This window comes from Xenopus laevis, chromosome 7L (assembly GCF_017654675.1).
Source record: "Xenopus laevis strain J_2021 chromosome 7L, Xenopus_laevis_v10.1, whole genome shotgun sequence".
NCBI classification, from domain to species: Eukaryota; Metazoa; Chordata; class Amphibia; order Anura; family Pipidae; genus Xenopus; species Xenopus laevis.
In genome coordinates, this window is record NC_054383.1 from 65,377,517 (window position 1) to 65,405,112 (window position 27,596).

Sequence of the window (27,596 nt, forward strand, 5' to 3'; positions counted from 1 at the left end):
CTTAAGTCATTTTGCCATATTTATTCCCTTATTAGTACCAAGTATCCTGCTGTACAAAAGTACACTTTATGTGCATTATTTTTTGCAAAAGTGCTGTGTGGAGAAAGCTTAGTTCATCAAGGGAGGATCTTATTTAATACTCAGTCTAGCCACGTTAGAAAAAAGAACTAATGCTGGAAGCCTTTTCCAGTCCATCAACCAACTGTGATAAATGCAGCTGAAAAAAATGACAATACAGGACACAAAGATTAATTTAATCTCTTTATTTACACAATGATGGTACATACATATCCTCTGAGAGGCTGTTTCCCTCTCCCCACCAGCTCACTGCCTGCCCCACTATGATTTTGGCTTTCTCCAGCACTGCACAGTCACTACACAGGAGCCATGAATTATTAAATCAGTATTTCGTGGTAATACATAATTTCTTATCAATTATTCATGCTAATGTGTGTGTAGTTTACTTAATTGTGTTATTGACGATCAAAAGTAATTTCCTGAAAGTCCTCAAGGACAGAAAATTTAATCAGCGTAACGGCTGCTCAGATGCGCAGACGTTAAGTATTCTTAATTTGCTGAGCAGTTCACTTATTTACGCTCCTTTCCCAGGAAATATGAGTTTAATCAAACTATGGCAGTGAGGATATTGTGCACTTTCAGACTTTAGCACTGAGGGCTGTGAGGAAAATAACTCGTTGAATGCCGAACTGCCCTTTGCTAGCTTTGGTTGTAGGAAAATTCCAGGTTTACACTTTCTAAATAGAAACCTTTTCTCTGTCCAGCTTGTTATTTAGGATTGGGGGCTGCATGTTGTGGTGTTTATACAAATGGCCTGTAGATGTCACTGTGCTCAGACCTATACTGTGCATACTTCCTGGTAGCTTAAAAGTGAAAGTTACTGTTGTGTAATGCCTGCATGACTCTGCTAATAAAGCACTGTTATACTCTACTCATCCTCGGCTACCCAAAACATAACACATCTTCTGACAGCTGAGTATGTTAACATACATCACTTTATTTCCTTAACTATCTGCAGAATCACATAAATCAGAGTAAGTGATGGCTGTTACTAGATATTCCTTAGAAGCTGCTTGGAGACCTGTGCAAGTCAAGTAAGAGTATATTCCCATGGGAAATAGGAGACATTGTGATGTTTTGCATAGCTGTGGTTATACAATAGCAATTGATTCCTTTTTTACATTCTTCCTTTAAAATTAGGAAATCATATATAAAACATAAAAGCAAATCTAAATTCAATTAAAAAGCACACTTTTTTTTGTAATTGAGGAAAAGATCACTTGGCTGATGTAATAGTTTTAGAGCAAAAAATGAAAGGACCATAGGTCACATTGAAGGTGGTAGCATGTAAAGCCACTACAAGGCTGTGTTTTTATTGCCACACTGGGCATAGTTTCGTGATTTGCCCACAAAGCACCAAAGGAAGTCCTCTTCAGCACTAAAGCAGTGATTTTCAAGTCTTTTTCTCACTGGGCATTGTTTACTGTCTTGCCCTCAGAGCACCACACAAGGTCCTCTTCTTCACTGAAGCAGCAGTTTGCAGGTCTTTTTCTGATTAGAGATGGTGCTCAGTGGAGGAACAGAGGGGCAGATGTTCCTCCTATAACAAGAAAGTCTGCCTGAATGCCCCACATTGGGGACTCAATGCTACTGCTTTGAAAAATCATTAGTTTACTGGAGCTTCCAAACAATGGGAGAGGGTAATTGGATGTATATATGCAGCCAGATTAATGAGCAAGAGTCTCAGTTGATTATTGTGTCTGCCCAGAAATAAATACATTTTCCACTGCGTTTGGGGCAGTAGTATCTAATTTTAAATAATTTTCTTCTTATAGTATACTCATATTAATATTCTCATATTAATACTGCTCTGAACTGGGTAATTGGGCGATGATATCAACCAGTACATTTTCTTTCATTTAAAGGTTGTTTTATTTTGACTGGCTGCTATAATATAACTATCCTCCAAGACTACTCGAGTGGATGTTTCAACTGCTGCAATTTTCAGTTAATTGCAAACACAAAATGATAACTTATCATTATTATTAATAATAGACAATAACTTGGTTGATGCCACAAGGAAGTGGTCATCACATAGAATTATCATTTTATCCAAATAATTCACATTTTTAAAAATTGTTTCCCATTTCTCTGTAATAATAAAACAGTACCTTGTACTTAATTCAAACTAAGATATAATAAGTAAACTTTAAGTATGTTATAGAATGGCTAATTTTAAGCAACTTTTCAATTGGCCTTCATTTTTTCCTTTTTTATAGTTTTTGAATTATTTGTCTACTGGCCATTTTCAGCTTTCAAATGGGGGTCACTGATGCCATCTAAAAATGCACTGTAAGGCAACAAATTTATTGTTATTGCTACTTTTTATTATTTGTCTTATTGTTTGTGTAGCCAATGTTCCATATTAGGTTTTGGGCAGAAATGGAGATTAGCTTTCCCCTGGTGAAATCATGTCTAAAGCATTCACAAAAGTGATTGACTGATGTGGCACTGACTCATGTGTCAGCTGCTTTATATTAGTCATTGATACCTTCTAGAAACATATTTATTGTAGCTATCTTCTACTGCAAAATCATCACACACTTATTGTGTAAGAGTTGATAACACATGCTGTGAATGACTTAACTTGATTTGATTTCTTAACTTAAGTCTGTTGCAAGTTCCACAAAAATATCTTATATATGAAAAGTTCATCCCTTTATTATGGAAAATACATTGGGTTGCTCTTCATATTTTGCAAAGCTGACTGATTTTATTGGCATCCAATATTAGGTGGCACTGTGGCAGGCTGAAGATAATTATATTTCCAGTAAATTGGGGGTAATTTTGGAAGTTTGTAACTAAGTTTTATGTATTTCTTGCCCATAAACTGTTTTATTCCATTCCTCCTGCCTGCTGAGATATATGTTAAGGGCATTTAGAAAAGTAAAATATCAGTTAAAAAAATATGATAAAAGATAAAAGATCACAGGCATTTTATTTCTGGGACAATTTAGCACATTCCTCTCTGTATCTAGTTTAAAACCTTACTTGAACTATAAGTTTGAGTTTACATGGCTTGTGCAATAAAAGGAAGTGCTGCATGTCAAATAAAGTAAATGTGACTACTTAGAACACACCAAAAAAGATCATTATACTAGCTAGAAACCAAAACATTGTATTTTTGACTCAGGCATTAAAGTGAGCATTTTATTCGGTAAAATGCAGGTGGATTTTATATTTGGAGTCTGAGTTTAAAAAAGGAGGCAACTTGCAACAATGAAGTTGAAGTCAAAATGTGCTCATTGAGCAGCCAATGACATTGTAAATCCAACGTTACGGGGGGTGAAGGGGTAGGAAGGGCAGGTTGGCTGGTACAAGGCACGTACACCCTAACAAATTTGCCATTATTACTGTAGGTGTTGGGACAACACTGAACAGGCATGTAAAGAGCAAGATTATTCTCAAATAATTACGTGGGGGGGGTTGGAAGACAAGACAAATAACTATTATTATTTTTTTTTTTTACAAATAATTGTAAAAAGCACTTTTATCCGTGGAATGAGCAGATCAAGACAAGGCACTGCAAATGTCCATTATTGCTCATGTCCAGTCCCTTTTTAATTAATTAGCATATACTTAACTCTCCAAAAAGGTATATGCAGATCAGCTCCTACAGCAACAGAGAAAGAAACAGAAAAAAATAGCGCAATATGTTTCAATATCACACCAACACCCAGTGTCCAGATTTTTTTTTGAGGTGTATTTCCCCTTTAAATTTCCACTGTTATTGGTGACATGCAACGTTTTACCAATTTTTCCACCACCGTTTGGTTGAATTGCCTACCTACAAACTGTAGGTATAGAACAGTGATCCCCAACCAGTAGCTCGTGAGTAACATGTTGCTCTCCAACCCCTTGGATGTTGCTCCCTGGGGCCTCAAAGCAGGAGCTTATTTTTGAATTCCAGGCTTGGAGGTGAGTTTTATTGCATTAAAACCAGGTGCACTGCCAAACAGAGCCTCAATGTAGGTTGACAATCCACATAGGGGCTACTAAATGGCCAATCACAGCCCTTATTTGGTACTCCAGGAACATTTTTCATGCTAGTGTTGCTCCCCAACTCCTTTTACTTCTGAATGTTGCTCACGGGTTGTAAAGGTTGGGGATCCCTGGTATAGAATATGGCTCGTAGGGTTTAGCAGGTCTCTCCTTCCATATAATTAACTCTATTGGCAGGCTCTTTTAATACTACTATGCACATGAACAAAGAAAGAAGGGATCATGTGCAGTAGAAACTCATGCTGCCCTCTCACTTAAGGTTCTGGAGGAGGGAACTAGTGAGAAACTGAAGGCCCTTCTTATAGTGTAAGCCCATGCTATTACAACTAATAAGTGTTGGTTTTTTTTTTGTTTTGTTTTTTTAATAATTCCCTATTGGCAAAATAATTATTTTGCAAAAGGGACAGCAAGGAGACATTTACAAGATGAGAACTTACACTTGAATGATTTATTTTTCTCATTGCATGCGGCAAAGGAGCCAGACTCATACTGTAGTACAGCTTACTCCAAACATATTTTCAGTGGCTAACATGGAACAATGTAGTTACACATTAATGTAAGTTAGTGTAAATAGGGCTCCAGTCCTAAAGAGTGCTAACATGGAATAAACTAGGCCATTATTTGTCTTTTTCTTTGACTTCCACTTATCTGGTATGGAACCAATAGATTAGAGGAACGCTGATATATTCCTGTTTTATTGTTTTTTTAAGGTTCATTAGGAAATCTTGTTAACATAAAGATCTGGAGAATGGCATGTTGAGCAATAGTGTGCATAGTTTTATGAATGACAGCCTGTATCAAACATATTTACTTGCTTTTTCTAAGGTAGGATGATGATACTTATATTCCCAAGACTTTTGATACAGTGCCCTATAAAGACTCCTTCCTAGTCTAAGGTTTGTTGGTTGTGGTGGTGCTTTGTGTTTATTGATAAAAATGTTTTTTGAAGGAGCATGTACAACGAGTTGTCATTTAGAAGCTGAAGCATGGTTCAAAGTGGTGTGCCACAGTGTTCTGTATTGGATCTAGTTTTGGAGGTGGACACAATACTAAAACTGATACATCTAAAGTCTAAGTAAGAATGTTTTACCCTTTTAAGGCAAACTGAAGGCGGGATATAGTGTCTTCCTCTTTACTTTGGTAAAAGTGTAAACTTGACGAGCATGTCTTTTTTAAACCTCCAATATTAACTATAGGTAACTATGTAACATTAAAAAGTTTAGTTACCTTAGTTATGGTACATAACACACTTAGGTATACAAAGTCTTAACTTTGTTTAGAAGAAACAAATGCTATCAACCATAGTCACATATTTTGTTTCAGATAATGCAAGATGCTTTTATGATATGCGGCTTGTCAAATTATAACAAAATAATCATCTACACAGTGGTACAGGCTGTAGCAGGTGGGTCTGTTGAATGGAAAATCTCATTAATACAGATACATTTTATTGGTATCAGGTGTTTTACTTTCTTTATAGATAAAATCAAAGCAAGCAGCTCCTCCTGCTGGTAGTATTTGCAACTACTCGCAATACAAACTGGTTGAAAAGCAAAAGCAAACTTTTTTGTTTTTTTCAGAAACATATCTCAGAAAAATAACTCTGGGAGTGTCAATGATATTTTCTTCCTTTTATATATTTTTTTCCATTCTAACTGAAAAGAGGAAATAGTGTGGGTGTGTGCTTGCGTCCTTACTATAGGGTATAGCATATTCTGCCTATAGCTAACTCTGGCCATACGTAAACCAAAAATGTATAAATACATGTGTATACCAGGGATGTAAATATCACCCATCAGAAAATTATGAAATTATTTTTTAAAAGCCTTTATCTTTATATTTGACTATTGGTATGATGGGGTAGGTAAAATAACACCAAAAATGTTAGGACTGGACTATTAACTCAGATATGGCTATGAATGTAGATTTTTCATTCTGATGTATGTGACATGAATATTTGTTGATGGCAGACCAAAACAAGGTTGAATAGTTATCAAGAAAATTTGGTTAACCACCTTTTCTCAAAAAATACCATTCTATATTTTTTAGCTTTTTTTCTTTTTAATAAAATTGGCATCATGCATTATTTTTACTAGCTTGGCTAAAAATACCAGCCAGGTGGCAACCCTTAAGGACTCCCCCTATGTCCCAAATTGTAATTATGCTATCAACAGTATGGTATTAGTTGTACTGCATCAATACTTGTTATTTATTAAAGTGCATATGTAGAATGCTGTCTTTCCCATTGGAGGGAGCTCCAAGGCTGTCTCCTAATGCTGCCTGATAGTAAGGAGATTAAACCAAGTATTTTTAGTAATTTTTTGCAGTTGTATGAGAAAAGGGAAAGGAGAGCAACCCCCCACCCCACTGTACAGTCTCGTTCTAAACATGAATTCCAATATGCATGCAAAAAACATAAATATGTATAAACAAAAGTCTTTGCAAACACAAACACATGAAAAGCAAATACAGTCATGGTTTAGTATGACTGGGCAATGCCAGACCTGAGATGCTTAATCATCTATGGTTGTAATTTTACACATAAGATGAGGTGACATTTTTGAGATGACACATTTATATGACACAAAAGTGGATGTGTCTTCACTTTCATCTAAAATTGCATCTTTCATTTAACTAAAATTACTTGTGAATTACCTTTAGATATTTGGGAGGAGAAAGGTAAATTTAGGGAAGCCATAGACAATATTAAATAAGAAAAAAACTACTGGATCAGAGTTCTGCTCATCTCCAGCAATAAGACCAATTAAATCTTAGGGGCAATCATCACTGGTGATGTTGCCCATAGCAACCAATCAGATCTTTACTTTTGTTTTCTAACTTGTAGTTGACTGTTCAAATCTAATTGCTGATTGGTTGCTACAGGCAACATCACTGGTGATGTTTGTCTCCGGTGTTAATAAACACGCCTTTAGTGTCAGATAACACAACAAATCATGGATGGGAAAATACACAAATAAATATTTGATATATTAAGATTCTATTGGGGGGAATATACTGTATATGGTTGAATTTAAGCCTGAGCAAATTAGGCCTTTTCTTACAGCATAGACAGCAGCTGATGAGGGTACCAAGACCCATAAGACCCAAAATTCTTCTACTGTGGTTCATGAGAGCACTGGAAGCCCAAACTAAATCTTTGTTTGCTATGGGTGCATTTAATATTTGAACTCACAGTCTGTGTGTTGAACAATGGGCCAATCCATAACACTCTTAGTTATCTTGAGCAAGTCTAGAACCCATAGCAGAATCATAGTTGGAGTAAGCATGGATGTTTGTTTTTCCCATAAGGGAGTGACAAGGTAGATCACATGCCCTATCTTTCAGGCTATACAGACAATGCACATCACGGTGGGTGTCAGATACATTTTGTCATTGTGTTCTCTGTCATGTACTCTCATACATTTTTTTCTGTGTCACTTTGCTCAGCCTGTGGAACTCTCTCTTGTCCTCCCTCAAGAGGGGCAGAAGCTGATGCTCCAGTGTTGTTGCCTGCTGTAGGCAGAAGTTGTGCAGATTGGAGTACTGCTTCTGAATGCTCCCGTGCTTTCATTCGGAGGGCTGCTACACTGGCTGTGCGATGACTTTGGCAACTGTATGGGGGTAAGAAGGAAAGACCCAAGGGGTCGGATACACAGCAAGAACACAAGGGACTGCCTGCAAGAGAGAGAAACAGAGCCAGCCTTGTTAAATAGGACAGGCATTTTCATATTCATTTAATTGTAAAATCCAGTAGATCATTAAGTAATATTGTTAGCGTTTTACTTGCTTCAGCCATCCATTGCATTTATTAAAGCGAACTATTGCATTTATTGAACTATTAAACTAATCTAATGAAAATCATATTAATCATTTGATTCGTTATTGTGTATTTGTGGTCTAGGTAAAACTACTGTATGTCCATTTTATTGCATAACCCCTACTCAGCTGGCAGTAAATAACTATTTTTTCATTCCATTTTTCATTCCAAATGTTTGCCTCTGAATCTGTAAATCTTCTATGCTGCACATATTAGCTAACACAGCAGTGGACTTCAAGTACATATCTTGTAAAACAAGTCTGCATGTGATACATGTATACTGTGTGCTGCTTTATATATACACAGACAGCTAAGTCAGCTAATTCATATTAGCAGACATAATGCTGCTCTAAACTTTTTTTCAACAGCCATGCTGCAACATTTCAAAGTATATATAGGACATTATATGTGTTTAACTGAATTCGCTTGTAGGCTGAGCTTCCATTAAAACAACGGAAATGAAATAAGCATGCAGTCCATTTACCCCCTCTAAATGGCTTCAGACAGAACCTCCCTTTCACAGCTTTGGGTCACCCTGGAGGGATGTAAAGTTTCATAGATAGGGACTCTCTCTCTGTAGTGACAATGACTTTAAACTGAAGCATCCTCAAATAAACCATACTTAAGGCTTTAAAATCATTACCATACTAATAGCAGGGAGTTTCTTTGCATCCTTCTAACCTAGGTGCATCTGAGCAGGAATAGGGAAGAGTAATTCTGAGAAAGGTTCATGCTAAAATTGCAAGAAAATTCTGCTTACGCCAAATTGCAAGAGATTGTATCCTAAGAAGACTGAGAAATTTTTAAAGATATAACTCAAGGAATGAGTGTTACAGTTATGCTTGTTGTGACTATAAATCCTTGCAAAATAGAAACATTTCTTTAGACATGTTGTTACTCATGTGGCTATGGGAAATATGGAAGGGAAAGGGTTACCGCTCCATTAGCAAAGAATATAGTGCTGAATCAGAGCAACGTGTGGTGAGATCATCTGAACAGATTAATACTTAATGTAATAATCCAGCCTCTCTGTAAGGAGGGGGAATCAATTCTGAGAGTCTGACAGGAAGAGTCCCCTCTCTACTTCATCTCACCTCCCCACCTCTGATCAAAGCGTCGTACACAGGCAAACAAATCGACCACTGGAAACAATTATTAACCCCTGCAGTGTGAAAGTCCAGCAGAGCATTGATTCAATTCAACCCTGCAATGCACCGTCTAAGTAACAATTGACTCTTATAAGGAAGAAGTCATAATGACCAGTGTTCTCCTGCATCACGAGAGTCCAGCTAAGAACCTACAGCCTTGACCCCCTCCCCCCCCAAAGTGCATGGAAAGATAGATCTAACCCCAGGACTGTCTGAGATTAGTAATGATGAAGCCAAGCACAGCTGGAAAGATGTGCAGTGATTTTTAACCTGTGTGCTACTAGAGAACATCCATGGAGAGCAATCATTTTCAGATATCAGAAAGTATGTCAGAATATAGATGTAGTGGTGAAATATCATAGGGGTCGTTCATGACCGCAAGCAGAGTTGCAGGTCCACAAATTTGGCCACAGTCAGTTTTGCAGGAAATCCAATTGATTAAAGGCACTTCCATCAACATGCTCTCCTTGCACTTCTGTGTAGTTGCTACTGCCTTCCGCTTGGTTGTACACAGTTGGGCCTGTTCACACAGGGGAACCTTGGAGCTACTGTCACCTCTAAACCAGGAGTAGCACCAAACAATCTGCATTAAATCCCTGCAGCACAGCTCTGCTAAAAGAATAGAACTCTACTACTGAATGCCAGCATAAGCATCAACTGGACACAGAACATTGAAATGTGTCCAGTACGCATCAACAATGCAATAGCAACTGCATCAGTTTTGTTCCACGATAAACAATCTGAATATGCCCACGTTCCTATGCATGCATGCATTGAGATGATAATTAAAAGTATTTGCCATTATATATCTAGGCAAGTTGTTTAGGTGGTCAGGTGTTTGCATTGGAAGTGTGCATCTGCCTTTACCTGCAAACCTCTATTTTTTAGTATTTATCTAGTTCATGCCTCTAGACAACCGACCCACCACAGCAAACAAGTAGCCATTCTCTAACCATATTTCAGCTGTATGTCTAATGTATTTCTTATGTCTAAATTAAATTGTAATTGGGGTTGTGGTGACCAACCATTAAAGTTAGATACCGCTGCAATTTATACAGACAACAGGCTGGGGCCTGTCTAGTTGGACAGTACTGAATTGGCAGGCCCTTCTGAATTGCCAGGTCCTTATATTTAAGCAAGCTTGAGGAAGGTGACATGTGACCAAAACATGTGTCAATAAAGCTCTAGGAGCACTTTCATCTTGCTTTGTGAGTGTGCTCCTCCCTTTCTTATAATACCCTAAAAGCCTAAAATTAAGGTTAATGCTATTGAGCCATGAATATGCTTGGCCAACTGCTCAATACCTGGTTGTTTGGAGCTCTTGGTTAAAACATTTTGATTACAAGACAGTGTATACTGATGAGTTAATGGTCATTTGAAATTTAAGTGAACTAAAACTAACAAAATGGGGATTTCCTCCATTAAATTAAAAAAAAATTTACACTTGCATTTATTTTAACTGTATGAAATTACCAAAACCTAATATCAATTATTTGCAGGTGACTAATTATTGTATTATTATTACATAATTTAATAATTAAAAATTCTCTTTTGTTTCTAAAATAATCAAGGTATTTTTCACTAACCACTTCTCAGCAGTCTGCCTAGAGAGGCAGACTGCTTAGAAGGGGTTAGTGAAAAATAACTTGATTATTTCAGAAACAGAGTAGAATTTTTATGTATCATATTTTTTTGATGGACAGTTAGCTCTAATACATCATTGGCCTGTGTTCCCTTTGCCTAGATGATGTATAAACAACTGCGACACAAAGCCTGCATGTAGAGAGGGGTGCATTACTTTTGATCATTTCAAGTGCGGAACAGAACATCATTTAATTCCTTATAATATATATAGAATGTTTATGTTCATTGACATAAATCCTATTTACTGTGGTTTGCCTTCATGATATAGCTAGTTCCCAAAAGACTGCTCTTTTGCTCCACGTGTCCGGGAAGCTTACCAACTGTAATTGTAATTGGAGAGTCTTTACTGTCTCTTGAATACAGTGATATTTTTTCTAGTTAAAATGGAAATTTTCATTATATGATGCACTTATGCTAAACCAATTTTTGGGTTGCAAATCAGACTTCTCTGAGTGCACTATAGTATAAATACTTAGGCAGCACATAGGAAAGGTATATCCTGTAAGCTTGCTGACATGGCAATATTAACTATTATGTGCTAACAGAGCAACGAAGAAATAGAAGCAAGCTTGTAAGGACATCTTTATAAGCCAACAAAAAATACATTTTGCACAGCATCCAATTATTAATTGTGATATGAGTAAGATTTACTGAGTATGGTATATATTTGTACAATATTTGGAAACTTTTTTTTTTACCGGATGAAGAATTTTACATACTGTATATAGGAACACAGTGTGAAACAAACACATTACATTATTCAAGTTCTGTTAGCGTAAACAGCGAGCCTGAGCTCTGACATAAACTGGTTGACTATGAGTCCTACTGCTGCTCAATTAATAAGTGGCCGCTATTAATTAATTGGCATGGTATGCTTCCAGCCATTAAAGGATGTGACTGGACTAAGTAAATCCACAGGCCCTTGATGCTTTTAGATATAAGTTATGGCAGGGACAGGAAATCTCTTACAACAGACCACACAATTAGCAGTGCATCCTGCTCACCACCAGCACAGACTGGCGCATGGTAATATACAGTACATAGTCTTTAGAGAAGCCTGCAGTGCTGAACTCTGTGCCAGTCCAAAGAAAGACATGAAAAGCATCGTATTAAGCCATGGAAAGTGAGGTTGTCAGGTTTTAGTGCTTTGCTATACATTTCTTGCTGAATTAAAATAGTTTTGCAATATGGACAAAATCTCATCATGGCTTCCCCAGCAGTTTCAAACCAATGTTGTTTTCATTTTGTTGTCAAGGGAGAACACTCATTTATTAATCTTATCAGGGGCATTGTAGTTTTGTTCACCAGAGAATAATCTGCAATTCAATTGACATAAGCAAGTTTCCAATTTCGTACAACACCCTTCATAAACACATGCATTGCTTGCCGTACTGACAGGGGAGAACAACATTATTCAAAAGAATAGATAAAAATTAAAGTAGTTAATTTATCTTGAGATACCCTCAGAGTGAGCTATGGAACCTTACCCTTCAGAGATGCAACATGCGACAGAGCTTGAGCATAACTTGCTGTGTTCAGGAGAGCTCCAGGCAGGCAAGAGGGAAAGAAAGAAGTTGCTGAACCCACAGTCCGGTCATGGGACAGACACCTAAGAGCATGGAATAAAATTTAAAGTCAATAGTTGTAATTTGCCAAAAGTGCTTTCCATCAGTTGCCTTGCCTTTCCTTTCACATCTAATACCACCCCAAAAACAATTACAATATCTAGGCCTGGACTGGCAAATGCCAGAGGAGCTTCTGTAAGATGCCATAGACAGTCACTATTTAGTGGGCTGGTGGGGGGCTGTATGGACCTCTGTGTACTTGAAATGCCATGGTCTATTTTGAGAACCCATGCCAGCCCTGTATCCCTTCTCATCAAAATAATATGTTTTCAGAATCCCTTTATGTTCAGAGAGAGTACCTAAGAAAGTCCCCTTATTTTACCTTTGGTGTGCTTCCAATGTTTCTTTCTTTCCTCTCACAGGCTCCACTGAAGAAGGAGGGCTGAGATTTCTACCTGCAGTGGTAACTTCTGGAGCTGTTTCCTTTGCTCCTTCTTGCTCACAGCTTCCCCTTTCAGTTTTTCGCCACTTTGCTCTGCGGTTTTGGAACCACACCTAATTTAATAGAGAAATAATGTGAAAAACATTGGTATTTGTATCCAGGAGAGCAAAGAATATGTGTACCTAGCAAAGCTATAAGACCTTCTAGCAACTAGAGCAATACATGTCTGTTAGATAATAGCATTTATATTTGTTTTTTTACTAGTTCAGAGGCATTTGTCTATGACCCTCTACCACTTGAGCGGACCCTTAATGAATTAATTTTAAGTGCAATGATTTTTGTTTAAAGTATCTTCCAGACAAAGGGATGTAATAATTCTGTACAGACCATTTTTGCTGGGCCTTAATACTCACTAAATCTAGAAATCCTGATTGATCTGGGATCTTCCCTTTGAGCAAACATTACTTTCAGGCCAGGGAGAGTTAATATATTTTTCATACCTTTCAATATTCCTGCATAAAAACTGAGACATATACCTCAGAACCACACTGAGCTATGCCTTAATCAGTGCCTATCTTTGGCCAAGGCAATCTTGTCTGGCGACAGAGGAATACAACAGGGAAATTAAGAGAAGAGTTTGAATTGGGACTAAGACATTAGATAGAGTGCAGAGGATGTAAACCAAAGTGAATGGGGTCTTTCAACTACGAAAATAAATTTTGCAAGTTGTAAATGTTAACAAAGAGAAAAATGAGCATAGAAACCTATGAAGGACCATACTGTATTCTGTTTTCCAGAATACGCAAGAGCATACCCTGAAGGAACAGTTGATGTAGGAAAATACAAAGTACAAACAATACAACAGATTTGTTCTGCAGGCTGTAGGCTCTCAGGACACTCAAAGAAACTGGGGGAATAATTGGGAACGAAAAGGGCAGTAGAAAATGCAGTGTGTACAAATAACTTGAGTGGAAGTGATGCAATGAAATCAGATAAGCAAAATCTCACGTAAATTATTTAACTGAATATCTCCCAAACTATCTGTGTTATTCATGATGGGAAAACTCTGTTTTTTTAGTTTATTACACAGAACCATGAGGAATCAAAATCTAAAAACACTGTTACCTAAAATCAGAAAGAGACCTTTATGTGTTAGTCATGTATGTGTGCTACAGCAGTGAATAGGTTACATGGATTCTGTCTTCTAGCCTTTTTTTATCATATGGGTGTTTATTAGTTATCAGTAATTAATGATTCTCGTTATTATATTTAAGTAGCCTTTAATCCCACGCATCAGCAATCGCTGAGTAATGAGAATCTTTAGTCTAAATTTAGGTCATTTGAGCAGAAGCTTTGTCTCTTAATTGAGCGAAGGTCAGAGCTAGAAGGATCTTTAATTGAGTTATTTTTCATTATCATATTTTAATGACTTTGCACTGGTGGGCTGTGGAGAAACTCGTTCATTTCGCCATTTAGGGTTTTGTTTGACAACATGAGGCTGTTAGCTGCTACACATTAATCATCATTGAATGGCTGAGAGGGTCCTAATTTTAAAGCCATCCGCTTCCCATTTCTGATCTTCATTCACAAACCAAATGTGATTTTGCTTTCCATAATCTTCTGGCACCTCTGTAACTGAATGGCAAATGATTCTTATGTGCCCAAATTAGTTTTTTTTTCTTTAAAGTTGAGACCAAACAGGAAATGCAATAATTTGCCATTGTGAGCTGGATACAGTACATGCAAGGCATAACCTACTGCAGAACTTCTTTGGAAGCTGTGCCATCAGTACCATGATGTAATACATTTCTAAATTGTTTCACAAGATTTAAGATGTTATCCTTAAACTGGCTCATGAGTAAAAATAAGGAAAGTATTTTGACAGAAATGTTTGCAGTATGAATATACTATGTTTTATTCTGCCAAGAGAGGCTTTTAATGTGCTTTTCAAAAACTTCCATTTGCACAGTGTTCCAAATATTTTGGAACTAAGAAAAAAATATGAAATCACTCCTAATCTTTTAGATTCTGTTAAGTGAAACCAACTTGTTAGTTTTGTTTAAGAACATTATGAGATGACCACAGATTTTTTGTACTTATATTTCATATTTGTATACTTACTTGGGTGTATTAGAAAATATGTTGTCTGATGCTGATTCCTTTCCCATGTATAATGCCATAAATCTAAGTTTACAGTACATTTCTGAGATCCAAAATGTTATATATATATATATATATATATATATATATATATATAGATATATATAGATATATATATATATAGATATATATATATATATATATATATATATATATATATATATATATATATATATATATATATATATATAGATATATAGATATATATATATATATATTCACACACACACACGTCTGGTTGCTCCTGCCATGTAGATCCATGTGGATCTCGGTCTTTGTTAGTTAAGGGGAAGGACTCTGTTATTGTTCTTATGATATCTTGTCCCACCCCCCTGTCCAGATTCCTAATTATCTGATTCATCTCATTTTGTGTGACTGGGGGAGGTGGGGAAACTCCTGGAAAGGATGCAGCTTTAGATGATATAACTGACCTAGGAATCTGAAAAGATCCCAGGACATTTAAATCATTACAGCCCGCTATGGTGTACTTTAACACACACAACAACCTGAATCACATACATGCAGGTAGTTATTTAGTTATATTTTGTATACCCCTCTCCAACCACATTCAGTCTGCTTACTTTGGAACTTTTCATACTTTGGAACTGGAACATTCCATGCACCATGCAATAGACATAATTAAAATAATTAAAATATATATTAGGATATACTAACTTTAGAATTTGTTTATTTAAAATATGTTTAGATTTAAAAAGCAGTGGGCACTATATTATAAAAATAGAAATTCCCATTTAAACCTTTAAGTTAACTTTTGGCATGATATAGAGAGTGATATTCTGAGACAATTTGTAGTTGTTTGTTTTTTATTATTTGTGGTTTTTGAGTTATTTGGCTTTTTATTCAGCAGCTCTCCAGTTTGCAGTTTCAGCACTCTGGATGCTAGGGTTCAAATTACCTTAGCAACCATGCATTAATTTAAATAAGATGCTGTAATATGAATAGGAGATGGCCTGAACAGAAAGGAGTAATAAAAAGCAGCAATAACAATACATTTGGTGCCTTACAGAGCATTTGTTCTTTTAGATGTGGTCAGTGACCCCATTTGAAAGTTGGAAAGAGTCAGAAGAAGAAGGCATATAATTCAAAAACTATAAAAATTCTTCTATAACATATTAAAAGTTAACTTAAAGGTGAACCACCCCTTTAATGCTGACTATACTGTAGGTGCAAATTGATTGTCAAACAGCAGAGAATTGTGTAACCCGCAAAGACAAATGTGAACGATGTCAAGGAAAAACACAGGTCTATGGATTAGAAAATAAAAACAAAGAAAGCTATTAAACAAATTTCAAAATTTCACCAAATGTATTCCTTCATGACCTTGACCCCCACACAGAGTTCTGCAAGCGACAATATATGGAAAGTGATGGCACAACCAGGACACACAGAGGACTAATAGGACCAGTATGCAGAAATCTGTAATAATGCTGAGCCTGTTCAAAGAGTCACTGCTTTCTCTTTCTTTTTTTTTCCAGTGCAAGGAAATGGATGTTCTCTGATGCAATCCAGTACCTTAGAGACGCGGACAAATTAGTGTAGAACATTATCACTAGTTAATTATGAATGACCGATTAATCAAGCTAATCTAATATTCCACATTATGTTGATGTTATTAAAGTGCACGGTGAAAGTGACAGATAGCCTTCATTTGCTCTCGGTGGCCAAATGTGCTCTCTGAACTGATATGAAGAGCGTGTCGGAGAGAAGGGAAACCACAGCAACATTTTGTCTGGGGTAGAAGAGGAGATTAGAAAGATGCTATAGCATTAAACTGAACTGTATAGCGCAATAGCAATCAGTTGTTCCATAGTTTAAATCAGTTTAATACCAAATGTTATGCATTAAGAAATAGGGTGCTAGATTCACATAGCTCAGACTTCAGTGTATGTGTATCATAGAACTACACAATGAATATATCCCAGTTTGGATCTTCTTTCCATTATGGCCTGTTGAAAATGGGTTACCTATGGCACATCGTTGTGAACACTGAATGTTATGAACGAAAGGTGCATGTACTTTCTATGAGAAGACATTTTGTGGAGTACAACAGAAGAAGCTACTGGCATATTAGGGCATTCATTTTATGTTGCTTTCCCTGGGAAGATAACAGTGTTTTTATTATTATTATTATTATTATTATTATTATTAACATGTATTTATATAGCGCCAACATATTGCTCAACACTGTAAAGTAAATGTGATTATACAACTAAAATACATGAATTATATACATAGAACATATGGAGTTACATACATCACAATCAATAGGTGAGGAAGGCCCTATGTATAGGCATACACTCTAAAGGGAAGGGAGTAATACACAAGGTGTGGGAGTGGGCAAGATCGAATTAAGTGGGTGAGAAATGTGGTATTGTATGTGGTGTTGCGTTTGGTAGCTAAGCAGAGTGAAGGTAGGCTTCTCGAAAGAAGTGCGTTTCTTTAAAGCAGAAAGGTTGGGAGAAAGTCGGACAGACCGTGGAAGAGAGTTCCAGAGGAGGGTTGCAGCCCTTGCAAAGTCTTGAATGCGAGCATGTGAAGAGGTAATGAGAGAAGAGTAGCAGGTCAGTAGAGGAGCGTAGTAAGTGGTTGGGTGAGTATATAGAGATGAGTTCAGAGATGTAGGGTGGGGCAGAGTTATGAAGTGCTTTGAAAGTCAGTGTCATTAATTTGAATTTGATTCTGAAAGGTAACGGAAGCCAGTGCAGGGATTGACAGAATGGCGAGGCAGAGGAGGAGCAGTTGCTGAGGTGTATGAGCCTCGCAGCAGTGTTCATTATGGACTGGAGAGGTGACAGTCTCTGGAGAAGAAGGCCAATTAAAAGAGAATTACAGTAGTCTAGACGTGATATGATGAGAGAGTAAAGTGTTTAGAAGACTCCATATGCAATTAGGGTTGCCACCTTCCTACATATTGATCTTTTTTCCCTAATAATAACATTGGGATCAGCCATAATTCATATATGATTTGCTTGCAAATAACACAGAGTGCTGCTTTAAGCAATTGCCCTGAAGCATAAAACTAAAGGGACAGGAATGTGCCCATGAAATGCCTCTATCTATTTCACTTACAAAACTACTTTGTGCAGATCATATGAGTGTGATAGCATATCACACGTTATTGCATTGGACTCCCAGGCATACATGGTTGGTAGGAAACCCAATATCAAGAACAAAATCCTTGCTCCTTGCTCCTTTTATGAGTGGAAATCTATATGTAAATGACCCCCTTGTTCTGTGGCCTGTGGTCTTGTTAACTTTGAGAAAGGTTGCTGAGACAAAGTGCGGAGAACTTTGCCTGCCTTGTCAGTCTGTGGCAAAGCAATTAAACCCACATGGCCCTGTCTATTGTAGCTAGTATGGGTGACGGTTTAACTACCAAAAGCAATGAAAGAACTGGATTCATCTGCTGCTGAGGAGAGACATGCAAGTATGCAATCTAGTGCAGTGACACCATTGCACAAACTAAAGGAAGGCTTGCACAAATTATTCTAGTGCAGTCTGTGAGGTATGCAAGAGGATTGTAGTACTTATATATTTCATGTCTAATGTTAGCCTTGCTCAGCCAGTATAAGCAGGATAAAGGTCGCCATATACTGCCAGATAAACCCCGTTGACAAAGCCTAGGCTTGATTTGGCATCCCACATACAGGACCAAATTACACTGATACCACTGTTAGCCTTGGGGCAGATGATCAGATTATACACTGGGGTCTGCAGAAGTTCTTCACCATGCCATTTCTCATTTGGCCAGATATTGGTAGGGCATGACTGTGCATGGGCCCCATACCTGGGTCAAGAAGCTACCAGCTATGGTTGCAGGGAGCACTTATCAGGCCGTATATGGTTACCTTTAACTATGCAGGTTTCAAGGGACAATTGTTGGCCAAGGCCTGTTTGTGGTACTTCCCATCATAGTCAATGCAAAGAGACCAGCTACTGAGAGTCTGTAAACAAAACAAGCCATAGCTATGGAAAATGGAATCCACAGATAAATGTGTGTGTCTAGACTTGTACTGTCTTCTTGTTCTGCCTCCCTTTTAACTCCTGACCTTGTCTATGCTCAGGAAGTAGTATCTGGAATATTATTTAATTTATATGTGCTAAATTCTTTGGATTATTATTTATTTAAAGATGTTTTTTATATTTTAGAAATATATGGGGTTTTCCAGGCAGAGAATTTGGACCACCATAGCTTAAGTCTACAAAAAAATCATGGGCCTCAAGTGATTCCTAATATTTTCAAAATTTTTGCATTTTGCAATAATCTACAAGCAAAATAATTTTAGTGCAAAACAGCACTAAAACCTCTAAACCCACAAATTTGCCTCGGACTAATCATATTTATGTACCAATATTCAAAATAATTCCATCAAGACTTGCACACTCAATAACATCTAATGCATATGACACTACAAAAGATTTAAGGTTTATTTACATATATTTTAAGCAATTGTTCAAAAGTGGATTTAGAGTTTGTATATGTGATATATTTCATTATGAATAAACTGTTCTGTGCTATATTCCACATTAATATTTCTCTTGAACCTATATTTAATGCTAGTTGTCAAAATATAATTAAGTCCAGAGCCATACTACATCACGAGAATTTAACCAAGAGTGTTTTAGGTAAAATAGTGTATATACGCCTTTTATTAAGGCCACATAAACAATACAGTTGCATTTACTATGAGGCTTATAATCAGCAACAAACAGAGAAAATGGTCCCACATGCACAGCAAGCCACTCAGCAATAATTATTTTTACTACAGTAGATCTAAATGAAGATTAAGGTGCTTCTTTAGATACATTTGCTGGACTATAACTCAATTTACTGTATGTTTTAATTCATCAATGGAAACAGCCTTTAACCCCTACTGTGTCAGGCGCTTCAGGCCCACATAGCTTTGAACTCAGAAGCAAATACCACAACATTATTGATTTCTGCAAATAAAGTGCTCTTACTGTCAGTTTTTTAAGGACAAATGACCTCTACTCCCACCATGCTCCTCTTTAATCCATGCTATGTATACCTGTACTCTAGCTTCCGTGAGGTTAATTTTCATTGCAAGCTCTTCTCTGGTAAACACATCAGGATAGTGTGTCTGGGCAAACACAGCTTCTAGGGCTTCCAGCTACAAGGAAACAGACAGAATATCAGCAGGGCAAGTGTTTACCAACTAATTACAAGGAGATTTTGAAGCAAAACAGCATAGGGTGATATTGGTAGGGAAGAGAGCGTCACATGGAGTGGGTTTTAACAAGGTAAAGATAAACTACATACTCTTTCCTTAATTATGCTGGCTGCTAACATTGCGCTGCATTACTGCTGCTCTCTTACAAGTGATTTTCAGCAAGAGAAGTGGCATATACTAGGAACGCCACCTATTGTGTTTTAAATTAGGAACTATTAAACCATATGAGCACGTTTTCCACCAGCCTAGATCTATTTTCTGCAAATTTGAAATTATTTTATAATTTGCACAATATGGAAAATGTTTCTGTTACAGGTCTGATAACCCATTATCCAGAAAGCTCAGAATTATGGGGCAGTTATCTCCCATAGATTCCATTTTAAATAATAATAATAATAATTCACATTTTTAAAAATGATTTACTTTTTCTCTGTAATAATAAAATAGCACATTTTTTCTCATTCCCAGCTAAGATATAAGTAATCCTTATTGCAGAAATAACAAGCCTAATGGGTTTAATTAATGTTTCAATTATTTTTTAGTAGATATAGGGGGTTATTTACTAAAACTCGAGTTTGTCAACCAAACTCCCATCCATGAATTGAAGTAATTTATCAATAATTCTTCTTGAAAAAGTCTGAGCAAAAAAACATTGCGACAAAATCGAGCATCAGTTAGAATGTTACGATTGAAAACTCATCCTTTATCGAATTATCGCTGCGAAAACTTGGATTATTGGATGAAAAAAATGGATTATTCATCACACATCATAATGTCAAGAAACGACTTCAGTGACATCTGTCATTGACTTCTACATGACCCCCACAGGCTTGACATGGAGTATTTTCAGATTTGGACATTTAGCATCTTTGGGGTATAACAAATCATTTTCCTTAAAAAAATTGAGTTTTATACTTTAAAAGCTGGATCAGATAAATTTGAAGTTTAATAAGGAAGCCCCCTAATGTATTGAGATCCCAATTACAGAAAGACCCTTTATCTGGAAAACCCCAAGTCATGAGAATTCTGGATAGCAGGTCCCATATCTGTATTCCTTTTCTGATATTTGCCATTTAGGTAAAACAACACTACAAAGTGACGGAACAGATCTAATTTAAAAAAAAGAATTACTGCACTATTTCCTTTACTGCACTATGAAAGTGGACATTGGTTGGAACATGATCCTTTACAAATGTTTGTATAACTCTTGCCTTCCAGTTATGCTACCAGGTCTTGTGAGAAATTAATGCCACTTCTAGAAATTAAAGCTAGAAGGACTGACTGTATTTCATTTAACAAACAACATGCATTTAATGGAAGTGTTCCTTACGTTTAAGTGAGTCCGGTAATCTTACTTAGAATTTAATGTCAGAAAAGATCAGTACCTCTTGTTCCTGTCTCTATTATTTACAGTAAAATAGATTGGCCAGTGATTAAAACCATCTGATCGAGCTGCTGTGTACTGTATAGTGAACATTTATGCTGGGCCTTTGAGCTTCACATTTACTACCCTGCACCTCTTTTACTTTATCATAAAATCATAAGCCTGCTGGTTTCTAAAAGATAATGTGTGACATGAAACTGCTAATGCCTGCAATAGCTTTTAGCTCAATAATTGAATTCAAACATTTGAACAATCAATTAGGGACTAGATTTTTAAATATTTTTTTTTAAATATCTTTGACATTAGATAGAAAGGAATGGGAAAAAAATATTTACATACACACAGTATATATAGTATATTGTGTTATGTTTATCCCTACTAGAAGTCAGAAGTTTAAATTTTAGTTTAGTTTTATGGAGCAAAATCGGAGCTGAAAGTCATTTGCTAGATTGGTAGTATTGCTCATTATTGAGAATAAAAAGTACATTAATATGATGTGATCTGAAGTTCAACTCATAAGTCTCTTCTTAATACAGACATAGATCCAAAGACTTGAGTTATATGGTGGATAGCATTAAGACACAAGGACAAACAAACCGGATACAAGGGCTAATAAGATCCCTAGAAAGTACACCAAACAACAATCCTCTGATATTTTTGGTCATAGTGGAGTATTTTGCTAAATACGTCCCAGAGTGAGAGCGAGAGCCAGCCTAAATTAACATTATTATTGTACAAATGTTTGTAGTGCACTTTTATGTTCTCTTGGTAGGGGCCCTCTAAGAATAGCTCTAGTCAAAGGCCTGCACCCTGTTTTTTGAAAGAGTGCCAGACTTGAGTGCTTTTTTAAGGGTCTGTGAATCTAATGGCTTCTGCTAAATTGTTCCAGTCAGAACCAACAGGGCAGAGAATGGAAAAATTTTAAATTAAAATTAAAACATGCTTTCAATTGCAATATCAGCTACAAATATGTTTATACCAATGACAATTTGTAATAAATATATATTATGAAAGTTGCTTCTTACAATTTTTTTCATAGGATTCCCTTTGTGGAGTAAAGTGTACCTAAGCAATCTTCTAGAAGTTAAGCAAAAATGTGATTATTTTAGGAAATTCAGTAGTAGAAGTCCAAGCTCAGGGAGCACAGAGGGAAACGCTACAATGAATATGTCCAACACCGCCCAGCATCTCCTGTAAACCAAAAGTTTAGGCTTCCCTGGCACAATATTTGCACAATGCGATCGCTGGCTATTAAATCGCTGCAGGTACCTGTTGCAGTGTGAATGTGGTTCGGTTCCTCCGTTGTTTTCTGCGCAGAAAGCCATCATCAAACTCTGAAGCAGAGTGAGCCCCAAAAGGAGGCGAACCTACTATGAGAGAGGGGGAATGAGTTTGGGTTCAGGTAACCCCAATTAACAACATACTAAAGTTCCTATTTCTTATACTTCCATGTCAAATGTTAAGAAACACTATTACTAGCAACACTAATACTACCAACACTAATACTACCAAAACTTACCTTACTAAAAGCACTAATACTACCAACACTAAGATTTATCAAGAGTCGAATTTCGAAGTTAAAAATACTTTGAAATTCGACCATCGAATTGAAATAATTTGAACGATTCGAAGGATTTCAGCGATCGATCGAATGATTTTACTTCGACTTCCAAAAACATAGAAAAATGCACTAGAAGGTCCTAACATAGAACTTCGGCAGGTTTAATTTGGCAAAGTATTGAAATCGAAGTTTTTTTAAAGAGACAGTACTTCAATTATTGAATGGTCAAATATTCGAACGATTTTACCTTGAAGTCGTAGTATCCTATTCCATGGTCGAAGTATCCAAAAATGTAATTCGAATTTCAAATTTTACTTCGAAAATTCCCTCTAATTCACATCGACCCTTGATAAATCTGCCCCTAATAGTACCGTCACTAATATTACCAACACTTATATTACCAACACTAACACTACCAACCATAATAATACTACCTTCAGTTTACTAGCCAAATCTGCCTGCTCAAGTAAAAAAATAGCAGGGCAGTAGAACTGTAACCAGTATCATTGAGTCATCACTGCAGAACATCCAGCTGTTGTGCAAAGAATAATCCTCTGATCAGTGGCTTCATTTTCAACAGCCCACACTCGGCTATAACAGGAGCAAAGGAGCTCAGCCGAAGGCCAGGCATAGCAGCCAGAGGTTCTTTTCCCATGCAGAACTACGAAACATTTATGCGTTAATTCGAATAGTCGAAAAACTAAGTGATTACAAATGTAGATGAAAAAACTCTCCCTTTCAGACCATCTGGGGAAGTGTGTTTGCACCCAGCCCCACCTGTGACTGGCCGCTCATTATCTCTGTACTTTGAGAGAAAAGCCTGTAAACTGGAATGTGCCATCTGTCTTCACCCCTTAGCTCCAAGGCACTAACATTTAAATCCACCTCATGCTTGTCCTAAATATTAAATAAATGTACAACTCGGCTCCTGCTGCCATGGGGCCCATATCTGTGATACTCGGCACTTATCTAATCTCTCCTTTAGAACTGGATGCCAGGGATCCTCTTCTCAACCAAACCTACACAGCAGTAGCAGTCATTTGCTTCTAAACTGCACCTTAATGTTCGGAACAATAGCAACTCAAAGAAAATCAAATAACGACTACTATTAATAAACGGGCGGACTTTTTCATTCGTCCTTATATATAGATTGATGGATAGAGCGATCGAGAGATGCAGACAGGCATATAAATTAATCAAGACACTATACAAATATGCACAGAAGTGTATTTTATATAAGAAATCGATAGAATAGTTTAGTTGCGATAGGTCGATGTTCGCACTGATATTTGCATACCGTGTGTGTATATTGGCATCATAAAACTGCGGCACAAAATGCACGAAAACTGTAATTATCTTGATCAATTTCGTTCTTTTAAGAAAAATAAAACCTCTGCAAGAGTGAGAGTGAGAAGGACGCGTATCTAAGAACAACGCCGTAATTGTATTAAAACGAATTATTTATTCAGTGTATGTAGATCCTGGCTACTGAATGCCTATCTGTAATTGTCGCGTCTTCTAGGCCTAAATATCGTGTGAAATACATGAAAAATTGACTTGCCAAAACTATAAATCATTTGCCAGGCTAGTAGAAATGTGAAAATGGCTCGTTGCACACATGAAATAAAAATTGTTCAGTAATGTTAATTTAATAGACATTTTTCCACGAATTCTCTAAAACCCCAAGTATTTAATTAAAGTCCATAATTGATAGTGTTTATTCATTAGCAGCTTGCTGCTTTTTTCAGTTAGTGCCCATGGCAGGATACGGGCAGCTGATTGGGAATAATTTAACCCTTTGCGTGCCGTGGGTTCCTTACTCCTGACCCCGCCGCCGGAGGGCTTCTAGGATCTTTTCATGTTTACATGATGTTTGCAAACCTCATTAAAGATTGATGTTCTGAGGCACAGTCAGTGTCAGATCTGGGAGGGCCGACAGGGCCCCGGACACTGAACATCTGTGCAGCCAGATCTGGCTCCTCTGCCCCCAGGCTCCGGGGAGCAGGTGGGAGCAGCAGACTTCGCCCTAAAGAAATCCATTTACCTCCCCCAGCCTTTTACTGGAACGAATGGAGGACTCGCTAAAGCTCTGCTTCATATTTTATGCAACATTAGAAAGCCTTGTGCGACAGAGGGACGAGCAGCTCTGGGAGTGATCAGCAACTCCTTAAACGAGAGAGCACAGGCCAAACTGTAATAATGAGGGATTCAATGTTGGCTATGTTTGATGATAGGTGCTAATAACCTGTGCTGGTACAGATTCTATGTTGGTCTGTGCAGGTATATTACTGGGATGAGATAGATTCAATGTTGGTCTGTGCAGTTATAATATTGAGATAGATTCTATGTTGGTCTGTGCAGGTATATTACTGGTACAAATTCAATGTTGGTCTGTGCAGGTATATTACTGGGATAGATTCAATTTTGGTCTGTGCAGTTATAATACTGAGATAAATTTACTGTTGGTCTGTGCAAGTATAATACTGGGATAGATTTAATGTTGGTCTGTGCAGATATATTACAGATATAGATTAAATGTTGGTCTGTGCAGTTATATTACTGGGATAGATTTAATGTTGGTCTGTGTAGGTATATTACTAAGATAGGTTTACTGTTGGTCTGTGCAGATATATTACAGATATAGATTCAATGTTGGTCTGTGCAGGTATATTACTAGGATATATTTAATGTTGGATTTGTTTCTGCGTAGGTGCTAATACATCTGTACTGGTATCTAAATGAAAACATTTAAAACAAGACACTGAGATAGAAGAAAAAGAAATGTACAGACATGAAAAGTTGAGCCGAGGACTCACCTTCCAGCTGCGGAGGGCAGTGAAAATAAAACATGTTGCCCGAGCTGCACCTGGGAATTACAGAAGGACACAATTAGGAAACATATAACATTGTGCAGCAGAAAACAGAGACAAACAATGTTCTGACTCATTCAATCATACATAATGGATATATCTTCTAGAGACAAAATCTGACATAAATGACACGCAGGACCAAAGGCTTGTCATACATTGCGACATATACTTAAAGGGGTTGCTTACCTTTGAGTTAACTTTTAGTATGCTGTAGAGAATGATATTCTGACAAATGCAATTGGTTTTCCTTTTTTATTATCTGTGGGTTTGTTTTAGCTTTTTATTCAGCAGCTCTCCAGTTTGCAATTTCAGCAATCTGGTTGCTAGCGTCCTAATTACCCTAGCAACCATACATTGGTTTTAATAAGAGACTGGAATACAAATAGGAGAGGGCCAGAACAGAAAGATGAATAATAAAAAGTAGCAACAACAATACATTTGAAGCTTTACAGAGCATTTGTATAAAAAATAAATGATGGCCAATTGAAAAGTTTCTTAGAATTGGTCATTCTATAACATACTAAAAGTTAAACTAAAGGTTAACCATCCCGTTAAGATTCCAGGCCAAATAGCGCTCATAATGTGACATATCTGAACACTGCGCTAATAAAGGACCGCGTTTCCATTCTGTTGCATATGCAAAGCATATGTTTGTGGAAGCAGTTCCAAAAAGCACTTGTTTTATAAAGGAAAGCATATAAGTGTTCTATATAAATACTGAAGTATATCCTGACATAATCTACTGCAGATAAAAAACGCCACACATCCATATAAATAAATATTTAAATAGATGTATATATTCAAATAAGACAGGTACAAACCCCATAAAGTCAACAAGTTGGAATGCATGGTGCCAATGTTTAGGACATAGACCCAAAGTGGGAAAGAGTAGGGAGGAAATGTGATTTTTTCATGGCATTGTTAGGAATGGCTTCCCAAACTTGGTCAAATATCATGACTCCCCCAAGTAAAGCGCCACCATTCAGGCAGGATGTTAGAAGCATATGATATCAAATAGATACACTTCGTATAAACAGACCCAATTGTCACGGAAGCTCATAGAATGTTTATAAATGTTTGTAGAAACAAAATAAAGGTTGCTTTATCGTTTCATCCAAATGAAGATGTGTATCTTAGAAATACAGCAAGTACAGAATAATATATCAATCTGCATAACGTAATACAGACGGTGCACTATACTAACCAGCGAATGTAACACACATACACACGCAATCAATTCGCAGTAAATAGCAAAAGCAGCGCAAGTTGAACGGTTACCTGGAGGCAGTGCGCTTGGACTGGGGCTCCTTACTTATGAAAGTTGCTTGCCAGAAATCAATGGCTGGATTTGCAGTACTGATTCCTAAATAGCAACGTAGAAGGTAACCGGCACCCGATCTATGAGCCACTGAACTCTGGTTACTTCTTCATAGAGATGGTAGTCGACAGATAAAACAACTTGAAACCAAGAGGAGCAGGGAGCCGCCTGCAAAAAGAAAGATTCGAGTCCCGATATATGAGTTCAAATTTTGGTTGAATTTTGGCCCAGCAAGATGGGACGGAGACGGGTCACAGCTCAGATCTGTGGAAGATTATAATGGACTGGACTGGGTTCTAGGAAGTTGCAGCCCGAGTGCAGCGGAAGAGAAGGCGCTGTCCGACCTGCAGTGCTGAATTATAGAAAGACACCGGCTCAGAAAGAACAGGCAGCT

General features: G+C 37.1%; 1 protein-coding gene across 1 annotated transcript; it reads right to left on the reverse strand.

Annotated features, from left to right (window-relative positions):
• Nucleotides 1–4,211: 4,211 nt before the first annotated feature.
• drgx.L (dorsal root ganglia homeobox L homeolog) lies at nucleotides 4,212–27,596 on the reverse strand. The gene is made up of 7 exons (XM_018225618.2): nucleotides 27,163–27,596; nucleotides 25,831–25,880; nucleotides 22,723–22,820; nucleotides 19,908–20,009; nucleotides 12,637–12,809; nucleotides 12,177–12,298; nucleotides 4,212–7,755 (listed from the first exon to the last, which is right to left on the reverse strand). Exons 2-7 carry the CDS (start codon nucleotides 25,862–25,864, stop codon nucleotides 7,496–7,498), a joined length of 789 nt encoding a protein of 262 aa, XP_018081107.1. The 5' UTR covers nucleotides 25,865–25,880; nucleotides 27,163–27,596; the 3' UTR covers nucleotides 4,212–7,495.